This window comes from Lissotriton helveticus, chromosome 6, assembly GCF_964261635.1.
Source record: "Lissotriton helveticus chromosome 6, aLisHel1.1, whole genome shotgun sequence".
Classification (NCBI taxonomy): Eukaryota; Metazoa; Chordata; class Amphibia; order Caudata; family Salamandridae; genus Lissotriton; species Lissotriton helveticus.
Window position 1 is genome coordinate 1,286,885,736 of NC_136067.1, and position 15,570 is coordinate 1,286,901,305.

Below are 15,570 nucleotides of genomic sequence, written 5' to 3' on the forward strand. Positions count from 1 at the left end.
GGAGAAGGCTTGGCACCTTGTCCCAGGATGTGCATTGTGTGTGTGTCTAAAGGTACAGGGCCTCCAAGGGTGGCAAAATAAGTGCTACAACACTTGGAGGTCTTCCTTGGTCACACTGCCCTGGGTACCTGTGGTACCATTTACAACATTTACATTTAACAAACAAATCTTAATTCAGGGCTGGCCTCCATGCATGCGCTTTAAATGCCTTTTTGGCAGGGTGCTTGGAAGCACGTTGGGTTTCAAATGACTAATGGAGGCTTGCACCAGTAAGCTCAAGTGAAAGAGGGTGTTGTAGGAGGAAGGCGGTGTCCTCCGGAGCAGGCCTATACCATCTTTGAAACTATGTTGACTGTCAGGCAAGATCCTGATTTCGAACAGATGCACAGCAGTGTATAGGTCAATGCCTTAATAAATGGTAGTAGCTGCGCCTGCCTCGTTAGTCCTGGGTGCAGGACTTCATTGGGAACATTAGTTTTGACTTTTGTTGAGGGAAGAGTTAGTTCTAAAATTTTAGCTGCCCTAATTACTGCTGCAAAAGAGACAGACTCTTCCGTGCCCACAGAAGTTAGACACGAGTAAGGCCCAGGGTTCGGCGAGGTATCCAGGTCACCGGTGTCCTGAAGGTCATAAATTAGGTTTTCCGCATCAGAGATGTGAATGATTGTCATCCCTGCTATGTTCAAGTAAGCAATGTTGAAGCAACTCTGGATTATAGTGGATAAGGACAGATTCTGTGAAGCATATGTGGAAGTCACTCTGGGATTGCTTCTGCTTGCGATAGGACTATCTGCTCCACCTCAGGCGTCAGTGCTGTCTGTGCCGACATCGAAGCCTGGGGTTGAGAAGTGGGTCCTGGTGCCATAAAACTTGTGGTACAAGGTGTCAAGCCCGAAGTCAGGGCAGACATTTGAATGAGGTTGAGTGGCAAAGTCTGCATCAGGGACAGATCCGCCAGTGCTGGACCAACTTGAGGCCACCTCGGACCCACAGGGCCCAAAGGCATTCAAGAGACATCTGCTTCAGGCACCAAATATGCAGACCATTGCCTTATGAAATTCCCTTGTCTGTTGTAGAGTCGCTGTAAACCAAGGAAATCTGGGTCCAATAGAAGCAATGGGAGTCTGAATCAGATCACGGCTCACGGCTTAAAGTTGGCCAGATCACAGCATAACTCCACATGGTAGGAGTGGTGGAACAAAGTGGCGCAGTGATTGGATTGTCATTTTTTTTCTTCATTTATTTTAATTACCTCAAGTCCACCCTCTTCAATGAACAGCAGTTGTGAGGGCGGCCTCTGGAGCATGTCAACACTCTTGACTTCAACCGAGATCATGGGGTCTTCAAAATCTTTCAATTTTCATGATATCAAGCATGGCTTTGCAGCTGTGGATGGCCTTGTGGTTCATGTTTGCGCATTGGTCACAGGGTGCCAAGTCATGTTTGGAGCCGAGACACCACAGACCTACCTCATGAGAGTCAGTCATCAACATCTACTAATGGCAATCTTTACGCGGGATGAACCATGTCAATTTAGGTTGTAACTTGTCCCTTGCACACTGGAAAGATTTGGAAAGAAAAAAAGCAAGAGAATGAGCCCAGATCCGCGAAGGCACGAAAGAAAGGAATTCACATCAGCCTGCGGAGATAATGTATATGTAATAGCTCCTCCATCACACCCTGGAGGAAAGGATCAATGCATAGTCGCATAACACCATCGCCTGGCACACAATGGAAGTGTTGTTGAAAATTCTCCAGATCCAGTCTGGTGTCTGGTGGTATTCACAAGGTCAAGAATGTGCAAATAAATGACTCCATCAGAAATTAAAAATTTTAAACTGGAATTATCCCAATCTTAAATACGTCGAAGAAAAAAAAAGGTATGGTCCATTTTTGTTCAATATTTAAGGTACAATGGAGAATACATAATTCTCAGTTATTGAATTGAATAGAAAGAAAAAGCAAAAGTTGAATTAGAAAATGGATAGCAACACAAAAACAGGACGTACCGTGACATTCTTTGTGATGCATTGGTGCTGGGAGTACCAACAAAAGGTTCTGGTGCCAGTGATTCTTCTTTATAAAAACTATTTGGAATATAAAAAAAATGAAGCTGGTTACTGTAGTTTAAACAGCATTTTCAGTTGTCCACACAAAAAGCATCTACAAATTAATTTGTATGCCTTGCAACATTTTTTGAAGAATATAACCCTGATAACACAATGATTCCCTTTCACCTTACTCTTCCTTTACCGATCATATGTGAGTAAAACCGAATAAAACAACATATTTCTATTATATTAGTGTCATTAGTTTGAAAAAATTTACTATTTTTGTTTTACAAAAAGCCCTCTACAATCCTGCTTGATATCAGCCATGGAAAACCACTTAGGTCAAGGTAAACAACCATATTGATCTGTAGACTCCTGTAAAAAAATATACAAGGCACGCAAGCATCCCTGATCACTTAGTACTCCAAGAAGAAGCTGATCATCACTGAGGATCTCAAAGAGAAAGCAGGTAGAGTTTTACTAATGAAGAGCCAATCCATTTGAAAAGAGACATTCTAGATGTGATGAGCAAACAAAAAAACACATCTGATGCAAGATATATTGTACCACAGAGACACCAGAAGCATACAACTTGTACTTTTCCTGAATGTTTCATTCTGCTCTTTCCTCATTTACCCAATAAACAAACTATGAGTTAAGAGGGTTGGTCAGAAAATGCAGACTGTCTAAGCCAAGTATTGCAGTTCAGTCAAGCCATTCTTTCTCTTTGACCCGTGAAGTCAAACAATATTTGGCTACAGCACTAGCGGACAGATGACTCCCTAGAGATAACTTGAAAAAAATAAAACAAATTGCCAGCCTTATTTTATGCCTCAGAACAAAAGTATGATGGAGTAAAAAAATATATGTTTCTGTATGAAGACCCCTCTTGTTGATGGCAATAGCTTCCCAACATTAAAAGTGACATAAAAATCATGACAAAAAAGAACAGGTGACGGACAGAATGCAGAGCAATACCATACATTCAGCCCAGTACAGAGATCTGGGCCTAAAGCCATCGTCTTTCTCCCCATGCCATTCCTGTTTGAACCCAGCCATATGCAAATCAGTCTTGACCCTGTGCCCAATGGGAACAGTCCAGCCCGAACTGCCAGACCTTGTCCTCCCTGGACTGGAAACAAGCATCTTAGGATCGTTTTCACGGTTTCGCCCCTCATCAGCCAGGATAACTTGACACCAGTGGCATGTAGAGCACGAACCCATGTCTGGCCATACCCGTCCCACTCAGGGTGACAAATGCAAAAAGAACAGTTGATGGACAGAATGCAGAACAATGCCATACATTCACCCCAGTAGAGAGATCTGGGCCTAAAGCCATCTTTTTTTGCTCCCCATGCCATTCCAATTTAAACCCTGCCACATGCAAACCAGTCTTGACCCTAAGCCCAAAGGGAACAGTCCAGCAGAACTTCCAGGCCAGGCCCTCCCTGGAATCAAGCATTCTAGGACCAGTTTCGGGGTTTCACCCCTCATCAGCTAGGATAGCTTGACTTCAGTGGCATGGAGAGCACAGGACCCACGTCTGGGCATACCCATCCCACTTGGGGTGACAAATGCAAAAAGAACAGTTGATGAACAAAATGCAGAACAATGCCATACATTCACTCTAGTACAGAGAATGATGGATTTAACCCACATCTCTTGACTGGTGGTGAATGTTTTGATTGGTTCTGCATTCTGTCCATCAATTGTGTGTCTTTTACTTTATCACCCTATGTTCACGGGGTATGCCCAGACGTGGGTCCTGGGCTCACTGTGCAACTGAATTCAAGCTATCCTGGCTGATGATGGGTGAAACCCTGAAACCGGTCCTAGAATGCTTGTTTCCGGTCCAGGGAGGACCCGGCTTGGCAGTTCAGGCTGGACATGAGGCCCAGGGTCAAGACTGATTTGCATATGGCCAGGTCTAAACTGGGGTGGCATGGTGAGCAAAAGAATGATGAATTTACCATATCTTGACTGGGGGTGAATGTTTTGATTTGTTCTGCATTCCGTCTATCAATTGTGTCTCTTTTGATAAAAAAATCTTGAGATCAATCATATATACATGGAGTGCTGTTCTAGAGAGCAAAGTAGGGTGTTGTACAATGGAGCCACGTAGATTGCAGTGGCATACATTGTAGTTGCGTGAAGTGGAGTACCATACAGTGGAATAGCGTACATTGGAATACTGTACAGACTAATAGCATACAGTGGAGTATAGAAGAGTGGATTGCCATCAAATGCATTATCAGAGACTGAAGTGTTGTAGAGTGGAGTGCCATTCACTGGAATAGCGTACAATGTAGTGGAGTGGCGTGCAGTGGACTAGCGTACAGAAGGGAAGCATACCATGTGGTGTGATAAACTTGAATACCATATAGTGAAGTCGCGTACAAAGGAGTGGCGTCCAATGGAATAGCATAGAATGGAGTGCCTTAGAGTGGGCAAGAGTACATTGAGTGGCATAAGGAAAATGGTACTTAGCAGTATGCATCTGTTCTTGGCATGTAGAACTGTAGATTCATATACTTGTGCATAGATCGCCATCTGGTGTTGGGCTCGGTTGTTTTTGCACTTTGTTTTTGTCTTGGAAGAAGTCTTTGTAGTCATGAGGCAGGTGACTCCTCCTTAGGACGATAGTGCGCATGGGCATCAACTTCATCTCCAGATTGTTTTGCCATGTAGGGGACCTCTCAGCCTGGGAGGACTCCTGGTGGCCCACCTCGCTGTGAACAGCCCCAGCACCCACCAACCACGCACGCAACCTGGGGGTCATCCTCGACTCCACCCTCTCCATGACCAAGCAGGTCAACGCCGTTTCCGCATCCTGATTCAACACCCTCCGAATGCTTTGCAGGATCTTCAAGTGGATCCCCTCCGAAACGAGAAAAAACATCACCCAGGCCCTCGTCACCAGCAGGCTGGACTACGGAAACACCCTCTACGCAGGAAAACAACCAAGCTCCTGAGACGGCTGCAACGCATTCAGAACGCCTTGGCACGACTGGTCCTCGACATCCCCCGACACAGCCACATCACCCCCCACCTGAGAGACCTACACTGGCTCCCCATCAACAAGAGGATAACCTTCAAGATCCTCATCCACGCACACAAAGCCCTACACAACGCCGGACCAGCATACCTCAACGAATAACTCAGCTACTACACCCCCACCCGCAGCCTCCGCTCAGCCAGCCACGGCCTCGCCACAGTCCCACGCATCCGGAAAACGACCGATGGCGGCAGATCCTTCTCCCACCTCGCCGCCAAGACCTGGAACACCCTCCCCACCAACCTTCGACAAACCCAAGACCTGCTGACCTTCAGAAGACTTCTCAAGACCAGGCTCTTCAATCAATAGCGACGTCCCCCCCTTCCCCAGCGCCTTGAGACCCTCACAGGTATGTAGTGCGCTTTACAAATTCCTTGATTGATTGATGGAGTTAGTAAGAAATAGGAAAGGACGTCCATGTGTAATGTATCTAAGTAAGAATGTACCGGAACAGATAGAGGTATCCGGGGAGGCGGGTGGGCGTATATGAATCTACAGCTCTACATGCCAAGAACAGATGCATACTGGTAAGTAGCGTTTTCTGTTCGAGGCATATGAGCTGTAGATAGTATACATGTGAATAGACTATACAGCAGTTACCTCCTTAGCGGTGGCTACCTGTATCTGTTGCAGTGGTTTAAAAACGTGTTCTTAATACAGCCTGGCCAACACTAGCTTGTTGTTTTGCTTGCACGCCTACACAATAATGTTTTGTGAATGTGTGTGGTGTAGACCAAGTCGCTGCTTTGCAGATGTCATCTAGGGGAATGTTCTCTAAGGATGCCAAAGATGCCCCTAAATTACGTGTGGAGTGAGCCTAGGGGAATGGTTAAGATGCGTTTGGCTTTAGCATAGCATATTTGGATGCATTTAAGAATCCACTGTGCAATCCCCGTTTTTGAGATAGGATTGCCTTTATGAGGTGGGGAGAAAGCCACAAAAAGATGTTTAGTCTTTCTAAAGAATTTTGTTCTTTCAATGCAGTAAAGTATCGCTCTTTTTATGTCTAGAGTATGAAGAGCTCGTTCTGCTACTGAGTCTGGTAGAGGGAAAAGCACCAAGAGTTCTACAGACTGGTTAAGGTGGAAAGCAGAGACGACTTTAGGTAAAAAGTTTGGGTTAGTCCTAAGAACCACTTGGTTCTTGTATGGTTAATGCCTGGAGTTCACGGACTCTTCTGAGAGAGGTGATTGCAATCAGGAAAGCTACTTTCCAGGTGAGAAATTGTAATTCGCATTCATGCATAGGTTCAAATGGGGGACCCATGAGTCTGGTAAGTACCACATTTAGGTTCAATACTGGAGTAGGTGGAATTATTCTTTTACGTCCTCCCATAAATGCCTAGATAACTGGTACCCTAAACAAAGACAAGTGTTGTCTGTTTTGGAGATAGACTACATCTCGCTGCAATAGCAGCCTAATAGACTAGGTTACATTGTTGTAGATGCAAAAGGTAACAGATGTTTTGAATAGAAGCATCTAGTGGGCTGATTTTGTTATTTGTACAGTAATGTACACATTTTTTTCACTTTGCGGCATAGCAAGCGCTAGTGATAGGACGTCTAGCCTCTTTAATGATGTTCATGCAGTCTGGCGGGAGATTAAGGTAGCCATGCTCTAAGATTTTAGGTGCCAGATTGCAAGGTGGAGCTGACTGGGATCTGGATGCCTTTTCTCTCCATGGTTCTGAGTGAGAAGCTTGGGTGAGAGGCATAGTTTTTGATGAGGAACTACTGATAGTTCCAAGAGGGTTGCGAACCATGGCTGTCAGGCCCATGTTGGAGCAATCAGGATCATTGTGAGGGAATGCTGTTTGAGCTTCCGAACCACTAGCGGAATGAGAGGGGTAGGGGAGTAAGCTAATTTGCCTGACCAGTTCATCCATAGCGCATTGCTAATGGGTGTGGATACCTGGATGCCAAGCTTTGGCATTTTGCGTTTTGGTGTGTGGCGAACAGGTCCATTTCTTGGTAGCCCCACATTTGAAGGAATGGAAGCAGAACTTGAGGATGAAGTTCCCATTCGTGGATCTGCTGTGTTTGGTGACTGAGTAGATCTGCAATTTGATTGTGTACTCCTGGCAGGTGAAATCTTGCATAAGGGACGATGAGGATGCAAAAGGCAATCATTCCGATTAGCTCCATGAACACTCGCGCTGGTAGGGAGTGTTGAGGCTGAAAGTTTGCTATTAGATCTTGTATGGCGCTTATCCTGACTGGGTTGGGGTATGCTAGAGCTTTTGAAGTGTTTATTGTAGCCCCTAGATACAGTTGTATACTGGATGGTTGGAGGTGGGTTTTACTGAGGTTTACCGTGAATCCCATGTCGTGAAGCAGTTGATTGTTTTGTGTGTGTTGTACACAACTGCTGTATGACTTGGCTTTTATGAGCGAGTCGTCCAGATAAGGGAAGACATGAATGTGCTGTCTTCGTAAGTGGGCCGCAACTACTGCGAGACACTTGGTGAAGACTCTGGGTGCTGTAGTCACCCCAAATGAGAGGACTTTGAATTGGTAGTGTTGACCATCTACCACAAACCTGAGATATTTCTTGTGAGTGGGGTGAATGGGAATATGAAAGTAGGCGTCCTTTAAATCCAGACAGGAGAGGAAGTCGCCCTGTTGAAGCAGTGGGAGCACCTGTTGGAGAGTGACCATGTGGGAGTGATCCAACTGAATGTAGAGGTTTAGCGGTGTGAGGTCTAATATGGGCCTGAGAGAGCTGTCCTTTTTTGAATTAGGGAATACAGGGAGTAAGCCCCTGTGCCTTGATGAGGAAGGGGACTGGTTCTATTGCATGTTTCTGTAATAGAGAGAGAACCTCTTGTTTGCGAAGTGTCAAATGTTCCGAGGACATTGGACATTGTTTGGGAGGAATATTTGGGAAAGTAGAGGGGAGTTCCAGGCAGTACAGTGGAAAAAAGGGGACCCCTACAATATGCTGAGTTTGCTATTCGTAGGGAATGTAATCTATGTAGAGAAAGGACATAGCAAACTCTATGGCTATATGCTGACCCTAAACAAACATGTACTTGTATATACTATACAGCATCAAAAAAATATATATACTGAAACAGTAATATATCAAAATTGTTTAATCTTTTTATTTCAGTTATGGTATATTTTCTTTTTTTTCTCTTATTGATTTTATATCTTCAATTAAAAACGTGTGATTCTAGTAAATAACATTCAAATTCCATAAATAAGACATGTTACAAATGGAACAGTGCAGAAAGAATATATATAAACATAGACTTAAACAAAAAAGGTGATATACGATATAACCAGTCGTTGGAGAATTGGATGAAGGCAATGCGGTTGAATGGAACTACGCGTGTTTCGGCCAAAAGGCCTTCGTCAGGTGACCGTCATTCGTACGTAACATATATACAAAAATGTAATAAAGACCTAAACAAACAGACAAAAAATAATATATATATAAGTGAAATGCACATAAATTATAATCAACTTCAATGATTTATGATATTAGCTGTACAGTAATTCAAGGGTCTGTAACTTTTCATTTAAAAAAATACATATATATATACAGTATTTATGTCTTAGTGTAACCACTCACTATCCTCTGTGCTATACCATCTATTAATCTTAACAAACAACGATACGTTTCTACTCCAGTTTATATGTACATAGCTTTCATTATCAAAAGTCTGATATAAATTGTATTTATCATTAAGACATATTATCTCAAAAGATTTATTTCATTGCATGTTTTCTTCATTTCCAAGTATTGTGTATCTTCACATTAGAGAGCTCATTTACTAACAATTCCAATTCAAGAAGAGAATTTAAGGGAAAGGCAAAAAGTAGATAGCTCTAAAGATAGATAAAGCATAGATTATATCTACAGATAAAAAATAATGCTAAAGAAACAAAGAGCAACCATTATTACTTACATGAAAAGAGAGATTTTGTACAAACACACGGAGTATGGGGTCCCTATGGGAGCTGCTTTGCTTTAATGGCGTCAACTTTATAACACACTGAAAGACAGGCACATGATCTTATTAAATCACTAGTTATTCATTATACGGTACTATGGAAAGTAGTAACCTGATATTGTAAATATACCTGGTAAAATTATGTTGATGCCCCTAGGAGCAGGTAATTTCGTATGTGGCTCAGGGGTTTAAATAGAGTTATATCCATATATTTTCATGAAGAATTCTTCCTAGTTGCATGACTCTATATTGGCCTATAGTCGGGGACAAGAGGGATAGCGTTTATGTATCGCAATGCCATTGTCTATATTGGTTAGGGCATGTTAGACGTTAAAACATGGCATTTATATGCTATTAAATTCTATACGGTCATGTACAGATGGTTGTATGTGAAAAAAAGGGCGTACGATGAAGATATATTTTAATCTATCATTAGCAAGGCTATAACAGTACAGTAATCCCGCCAAAGAGTTCCCAAAACTTCCTAGAACTCCTACCTCAAATATCTGCTTGATTAAAGTTTATTCTTATCTTTCAATCCATGTGATCTTTTTCTTGCTGATTTAGAATGGGACCGCAAGGTAAGGACATCTATTTCCTTTTTTTTTATGTAGTCTAAAAGGACAACAAACACTATTATAGTAGACCGATTATGGTCAATAGTTTGCTTATGCAGTTGCCTCATATCATAATTACCTTAAAGTAGTTCTGTGGGTCAATACGCCATTTGGGCAATCATATAGAACGGGCAACCTACAACATAAATTTGAAGCAAAGAGAACATTAATAATGTTTATCCTTGCTTCCAATCCATAATATTATCTAAACGTGGTTGTTATACTGGACCTAAAGACATACCTTCATTCAAGAGTTGAAGCGTTCCAAATGGGGTCTGCTCGTTGTTACCTCCGATGGTAGCGGTCGAAACGAGTTCTTTCAATTCTCACTATTTGTAGGTTAGCGTGCCTTCGTAACCTACTTTTGATGCCTTACAGCTGATTTTAATTAACTTAGCGCGTCTTAATGACGTATATTAACTGAGACGGAAATAGTCCTTTCCGTACTCATGGGTGTATGATAGACATAGTTAACGGACTAAATTGTAGTCCTTATTAACGATGTCTATTCTTCACATGTAGAGGAAGACAGACTTCCGTAAATAGATAGTGACTTGTTCAATGGCTAAGAGGATTTTTAAGACGGGACTATTCATGCAACACTAGCATTTATATAAGATATAATTAACGGACTAATTAGTAGTCCTTAATCGCGGTGTTCATATTTCACACGTAAAGGAAGAAAGACTTCCGCAAATGGATAGTATCATACGCAATGGCTAAGAGGATTTATAAACTGGACTATTTATGCAGCTCTACGAGGATATTAAATTGCAATAAACTAAGTGATAGTAGACATGCTCACAAATGTTTCGAGATATTCTCTACAGTAAGTAGTGTTGATCACCACCAACATGGCACCAAGTGACCAACAAATAGATAAATAGTTTATTATGGAGACATGTCTATGCATAGAATTGTAACAAGATAATATGATTATATGATCGCTTGCTGCCAAGGAATTTCAGAATTAAGGCCCGATCTTACAGTGTCCAGAGTAAATATCCAAAAAACTTCGCGTTTACGGCGAATTTTGTCTGTGTTGATACCAGATTTGGCCACAATTTTTTCTAGAACTACCCACTGTATTTCTTCAGGTTTATGATGTTGAGATGGACCTTAATTCATACAGTGACTATCTATTTAAACGAAAAATGGATAAACTACAAAAAGATCTACGCTTTTTCAGTATGGAAAAGGTGTATCCATACTTGGCAGACAATTTCTAGGCCCAAATAGGTGAAAATGATCAAGAATATATGACATCCTGATTATAGATCAAAAAACTTTTCCACCTTTTCCAATTCCTCAGATTCAGGGAGCAACTCCAGTATGTCACCCTTTCAACCAAGAGGCAATCGTTTTAGAGCTAATCAAGGTTATAGACCTTTTTTAGGAAGACGCCAGCCGAGAGGAAATTGGAGAACGAATTATCGATCCCAATATCGGCCACAACATCAATACCAACAAAATCAACAATATCAGCCACAAGGACAATATCCACCGAACCAACCATACCAGCCTCAGGGTCAATATCAACCCCACTTCCAGGACCATCCACAGAATACGGACAGGTATCTGGAAACCAGAAATGCGAGGTATTGGAGACAGTAAATACAATACCTATCTTTAACTTAAGTAGCCATGATACCAACTTGGCCACTCTTGCAGTGCTCTCCAAAGGTCTCTCATTTGTTCCCCATTCTGGGTTGAACAAGTTTGAGCTCTTTAATGATATGATGAGCTTCTTTCGAAAAATACGATTAAAAAGCTTTTTTTCGAATAGGGAATGTGAGTCACGTGAACCAAATAAATCTGGTCTGTCACTGAAATTAATTTTTACACCAACCCTTGATCTAGTAGATCCTGAAATAGGAATCTTTGAAAAGATCGTCACTTCCAAACTACAAAATATTACTAAATATATACCACATACTCCCTACAATATTTCCATCGACGAACATAATGCTTTATTGAAACTGAAGGAATCGACCCAAATAACTGTGAAGAGTTGTGATAAGGGGGGCGGAATTGCCATTTTAGATACTAACAACTATATTGACAAAATGGAACTTATGCTTAGTGATACCAAATTCTATACTAAAATCGCAAGGGACCCGACCAGTACCATTAAAAATAAAATCACCAGAATAATTACAAAAGCCTTAGGCAATGGGGATATCTGCCAGAAAGAGTATGAATTCATGAATATAGAAAATCCAAAAATGGCAAGTATATACGGTATCCCAAAAGTTCACAAGAACGAACAGGATCCGCCATTTCGACCAATAGTTACCACCATTGGAAGTGTGACAGAACCTATTTCAAAATATGTAGACGCAATTTTGCGTCCGCATATAGAAAAAATCTTGGGACACATTAAGGATACCAGACACGTAATCACCCAATTTGAAGGCACTACGTTCAATGCCCACAGACAATGGATGGTGACATTGGACGTAGAGAGCCTGTATTCTAACATTCCTTGCAAAGGGGCCATGGAAGCCACCAAATGGTTCATTGAGTCCTTTAATATCGACTGCAATATGCCATTCATCTTGGATTGTCTTCAAATTATTTTGGAAAATAACATCTTTGAATTTGCAGGACAACTCTATAAACAAATTAGAGGAGTCAGTATGGGCGCTTCGTGCGCACCAACAATTGCAAATATTTATGTGGCTTTATTCGAGGAAAAATTTATTTTCAATGAAGTGGCACCTTTTTTTGAATCGATCTTTTATTGGTCACGATTCATCGATGACATCATTTTTATTTGGGATGATAACGAAGATGTTTTGCAAGATTTCATATCATGGCTTAATGCCTGTGACCCCAACTTAAAATTTACAGAAAAAATAAGTAATTCAGAAATTGAGTTCTTAGATTTAAACATTAAACACCTTGAGGGAAAATTAATCATGGATCTTTTTACCAAACCCACTGCCCGCAATACACTCCTTCATTACAGTAGCTTCCATCCCTCGTCACAAAAAGACAGCATTCCCTTCAGTCAATTTCTCAGACTGAGGAGGAATTGTACCAGATTGATCGATTACGATGAGAGGGCTACTGTGATGAAGGAGAAATTCAAAGATCGTGGCTATCCACACAGATTGATACGCGAATCATATAAGAGAGCCAGATACTATGATCGCCAGCATCTCCTCACAGGTACTAATGTCAAACGGGATGCTAGTTTGGTATTTGTAACAAGGCATTCTTTATTAAACAATCAGATCCGTCATATTTTATATTCAAACTGGCATATCCTTAATGTTAACAAAATTGGCAATGAAATTGTCAACAAACCTCTTTTTGCTTACAAAAAAAATAAAAATATAAAGGATATAGTTGTCAGATCGAGGATGTCAACTATGAAAGTAAAAAGTCAAAGAAGCATTGTCACTGGGGCTCCAGTGACAGGAAGTCACAGATGTGGAACCTGCAAAATTTGTCCACAAGTAATTGAGACTACAGAATTCATTTTCAACAACACAACTATCCCCTTGTTGCATATGACAAACTGTAAAACCACGAATATTATTTATCTATTAATTTGTCCATGTAATAAGGGATATGTTGGTGAATCCTCACGTTCCGTATGTACCAGAGTTACTGAACACAAATCAGCAATTCGTACGCGAAAAATGAATGCCCCTTTAGTGGCACATTATCTTGACAATGATCATAAACCTGAAGAAATACAGTGGGTAGTTCTAGAAAAAATTGTGGCCAAATCTGGTATCAACACAGACAAAATTCGCCGTAAACACGAAGTTTTTTGGATATTTACTCTGGACACTGTAAGATCGGGCCTTAATTCTGAAATTCCTTGGCAGCAAGCGATCATATAATCATATTATCTTGTTACAATTCTATGCATAGACTTGTCTCCATAATAAACTATTTATCTATTTGTTGGTCACTTGGTGCCATGTTGGTGGTGATCAACACTACTTACTGTAGAGAATATCTCGAAACATTTGTGAGCATGTCTACTATCACTTAGTTTATTGTAATTTAATATCCTCGTAGAGCTGCATAAATAGTCCAGTTTATAAATCCTTAGTCATTGCGTATGATACTATCCATTTGCGGAAGTCTTTCTTCCTTTACGTGTGAAATATGAACACCGCGATTAAGGACTACTAATTAGTCCGTTAATTATATCTTATATAAATGCTAGTGTTGCATGAATAGTCCCGTCTTAAAAATCCTCTTAGCCATTGAACAAGTCACTATCTATTTACGGAAGTCTGTCTTCCTCTACATGTGAAGTATAGACATCGTTAATAAGGACTACAATTTAGTCCGTTAACTATGTCTATCATACACCCATGAGTACGGAGAGGACTATTTCCGTCTCAGTTAATATACGTCATTAAGACGCGCTAAGTTAATTAAAATCAGCTGTAAGGCATCAAAAGTAGGTTACGAAGGCGCGCTAACCTACAAATAGTGAGAATTGAAAGAACTCTGTTCGACCGCTACCATCGGAGGTAACAACGAGCAGACCCCATTTGGAACGCTTCAACTCTTGAATGAAGGTATGTCTTCAGGTTCAGTATAACAACCACGTTTAGATAATATTATGGATTGGAAGCAAGGATAAACATTATTAATGTTCTCTTTGCTTCAAATTTATGTTGTAGGTTGCCCGTTCTATATGATCGCCCAAATGGCGTATTGACCCACAGAACTATTTTAAGGTAATTATTATATGAGGCAACTGCATAAGCAAACTATTGACCATAATCGGTCTACTATAATAGTATTTGTTGTCCTTTTAGACTACATACAAAAAAAAGGAAATAGATGTCCTTACCTTGCGGTCCCATTCTAAATCAGCAAGAAAAAGATCACATGGATTGAAAGATAAGAATAAACTTTAATCAAGCAGATGGATGTATGACGTTACAACGCATACTTTTACAACGACTACCATTACAACGCAAAAACTTTTACAACGCATACCATTACAACGCAAGATTTTACAACGCAAGTACCTTTACAACGCATACCATTACAACGTAAATATTGTTAAGTATATAATATGTTTTTTTATTTTAATTATTGTAAATTATTAAAATATAATTAAATTTTATTTAATTTTATTTAACTAATTTAATTTAAATATAATTTTAATTTATTTTTACAAATTAACCATGTACCCCAAAAACCCAAAACTGACCCTGAACCCTAAAAATAATTTTTTTAATTTAAATTAATTTAAATTATTAAAATATAATTATTTTTTATTTAATTAGATTTATTAATTTAATTTAAATATAATTTTATTTTATTTTTACAAATTAACCCTGTACCCCAAAAACCCAAAACTGTCCCTGAACCCTAAAAATAGCCCTTTACCCAAAAACCCAAAACTGACCCTGAACCCTAAAAATACCACTTTACCCAAAAACTGAAAACTGACCCTGAACCCTAAAAAAAACCCTTTACCCAAAAACTAAAAACTGACCCTGAACCCTAAAAATACCCCTTTACCCAAAAACTGAAAACTGAACCTGAACCCTAAAAATACCTTTACCCAAAAACTAAAAACTGACCCTGAACCCTAAAAATACCCCTTTACCCAAAAACTGAAAACTGACCCTGAACCCTAAAAATACCCCTTTACCCAAAAACTGAAAACTGACCTTGAACCCTAAAAATACCCCTTTACCCAAAAACTGAAAACTGACCCTGAACCCTAAAAATACCCCTTTACCCAAAAACTGAAAACTGACCCTGAATCCTAAAAATACCCCTTTACCCAAAAACTGAAAACTGACCCTGAACCCTAAAAATACCCCTTTACCCAAAAACTGAAAACTGACCCTGAACCCTAAAAATACCCCTTTACCCAAAAACTGAAAACTGACCCTG

General features: G+C 40.3%; 1 protein-coding gene across 2 annotated transcripts in view; it reads right to left on the reverse strand.

Moving 5' to 3' along the window:
- The window catches only part of AHCTF1 (AT-hook containing transcription factor 1), a 1,132,528-nt gene that overhangs the window by 560,611 nt on the left and 556,347 nt on the right, over positions 1–15,570 (reverse strand). For both annotated transcript variants that reach the window (XM_078649035.1, XM_078649034.1), the window contains exon 26: positions 2,010–2,087. In XM_078649035.1, coding sequence (XP_078505161.1) covers positions 2,010–2,087 — 78 coding nt within the window. The remainder of the gene's footprint in view (positions 1–2,009; positions 2,088–15,570) is intronic.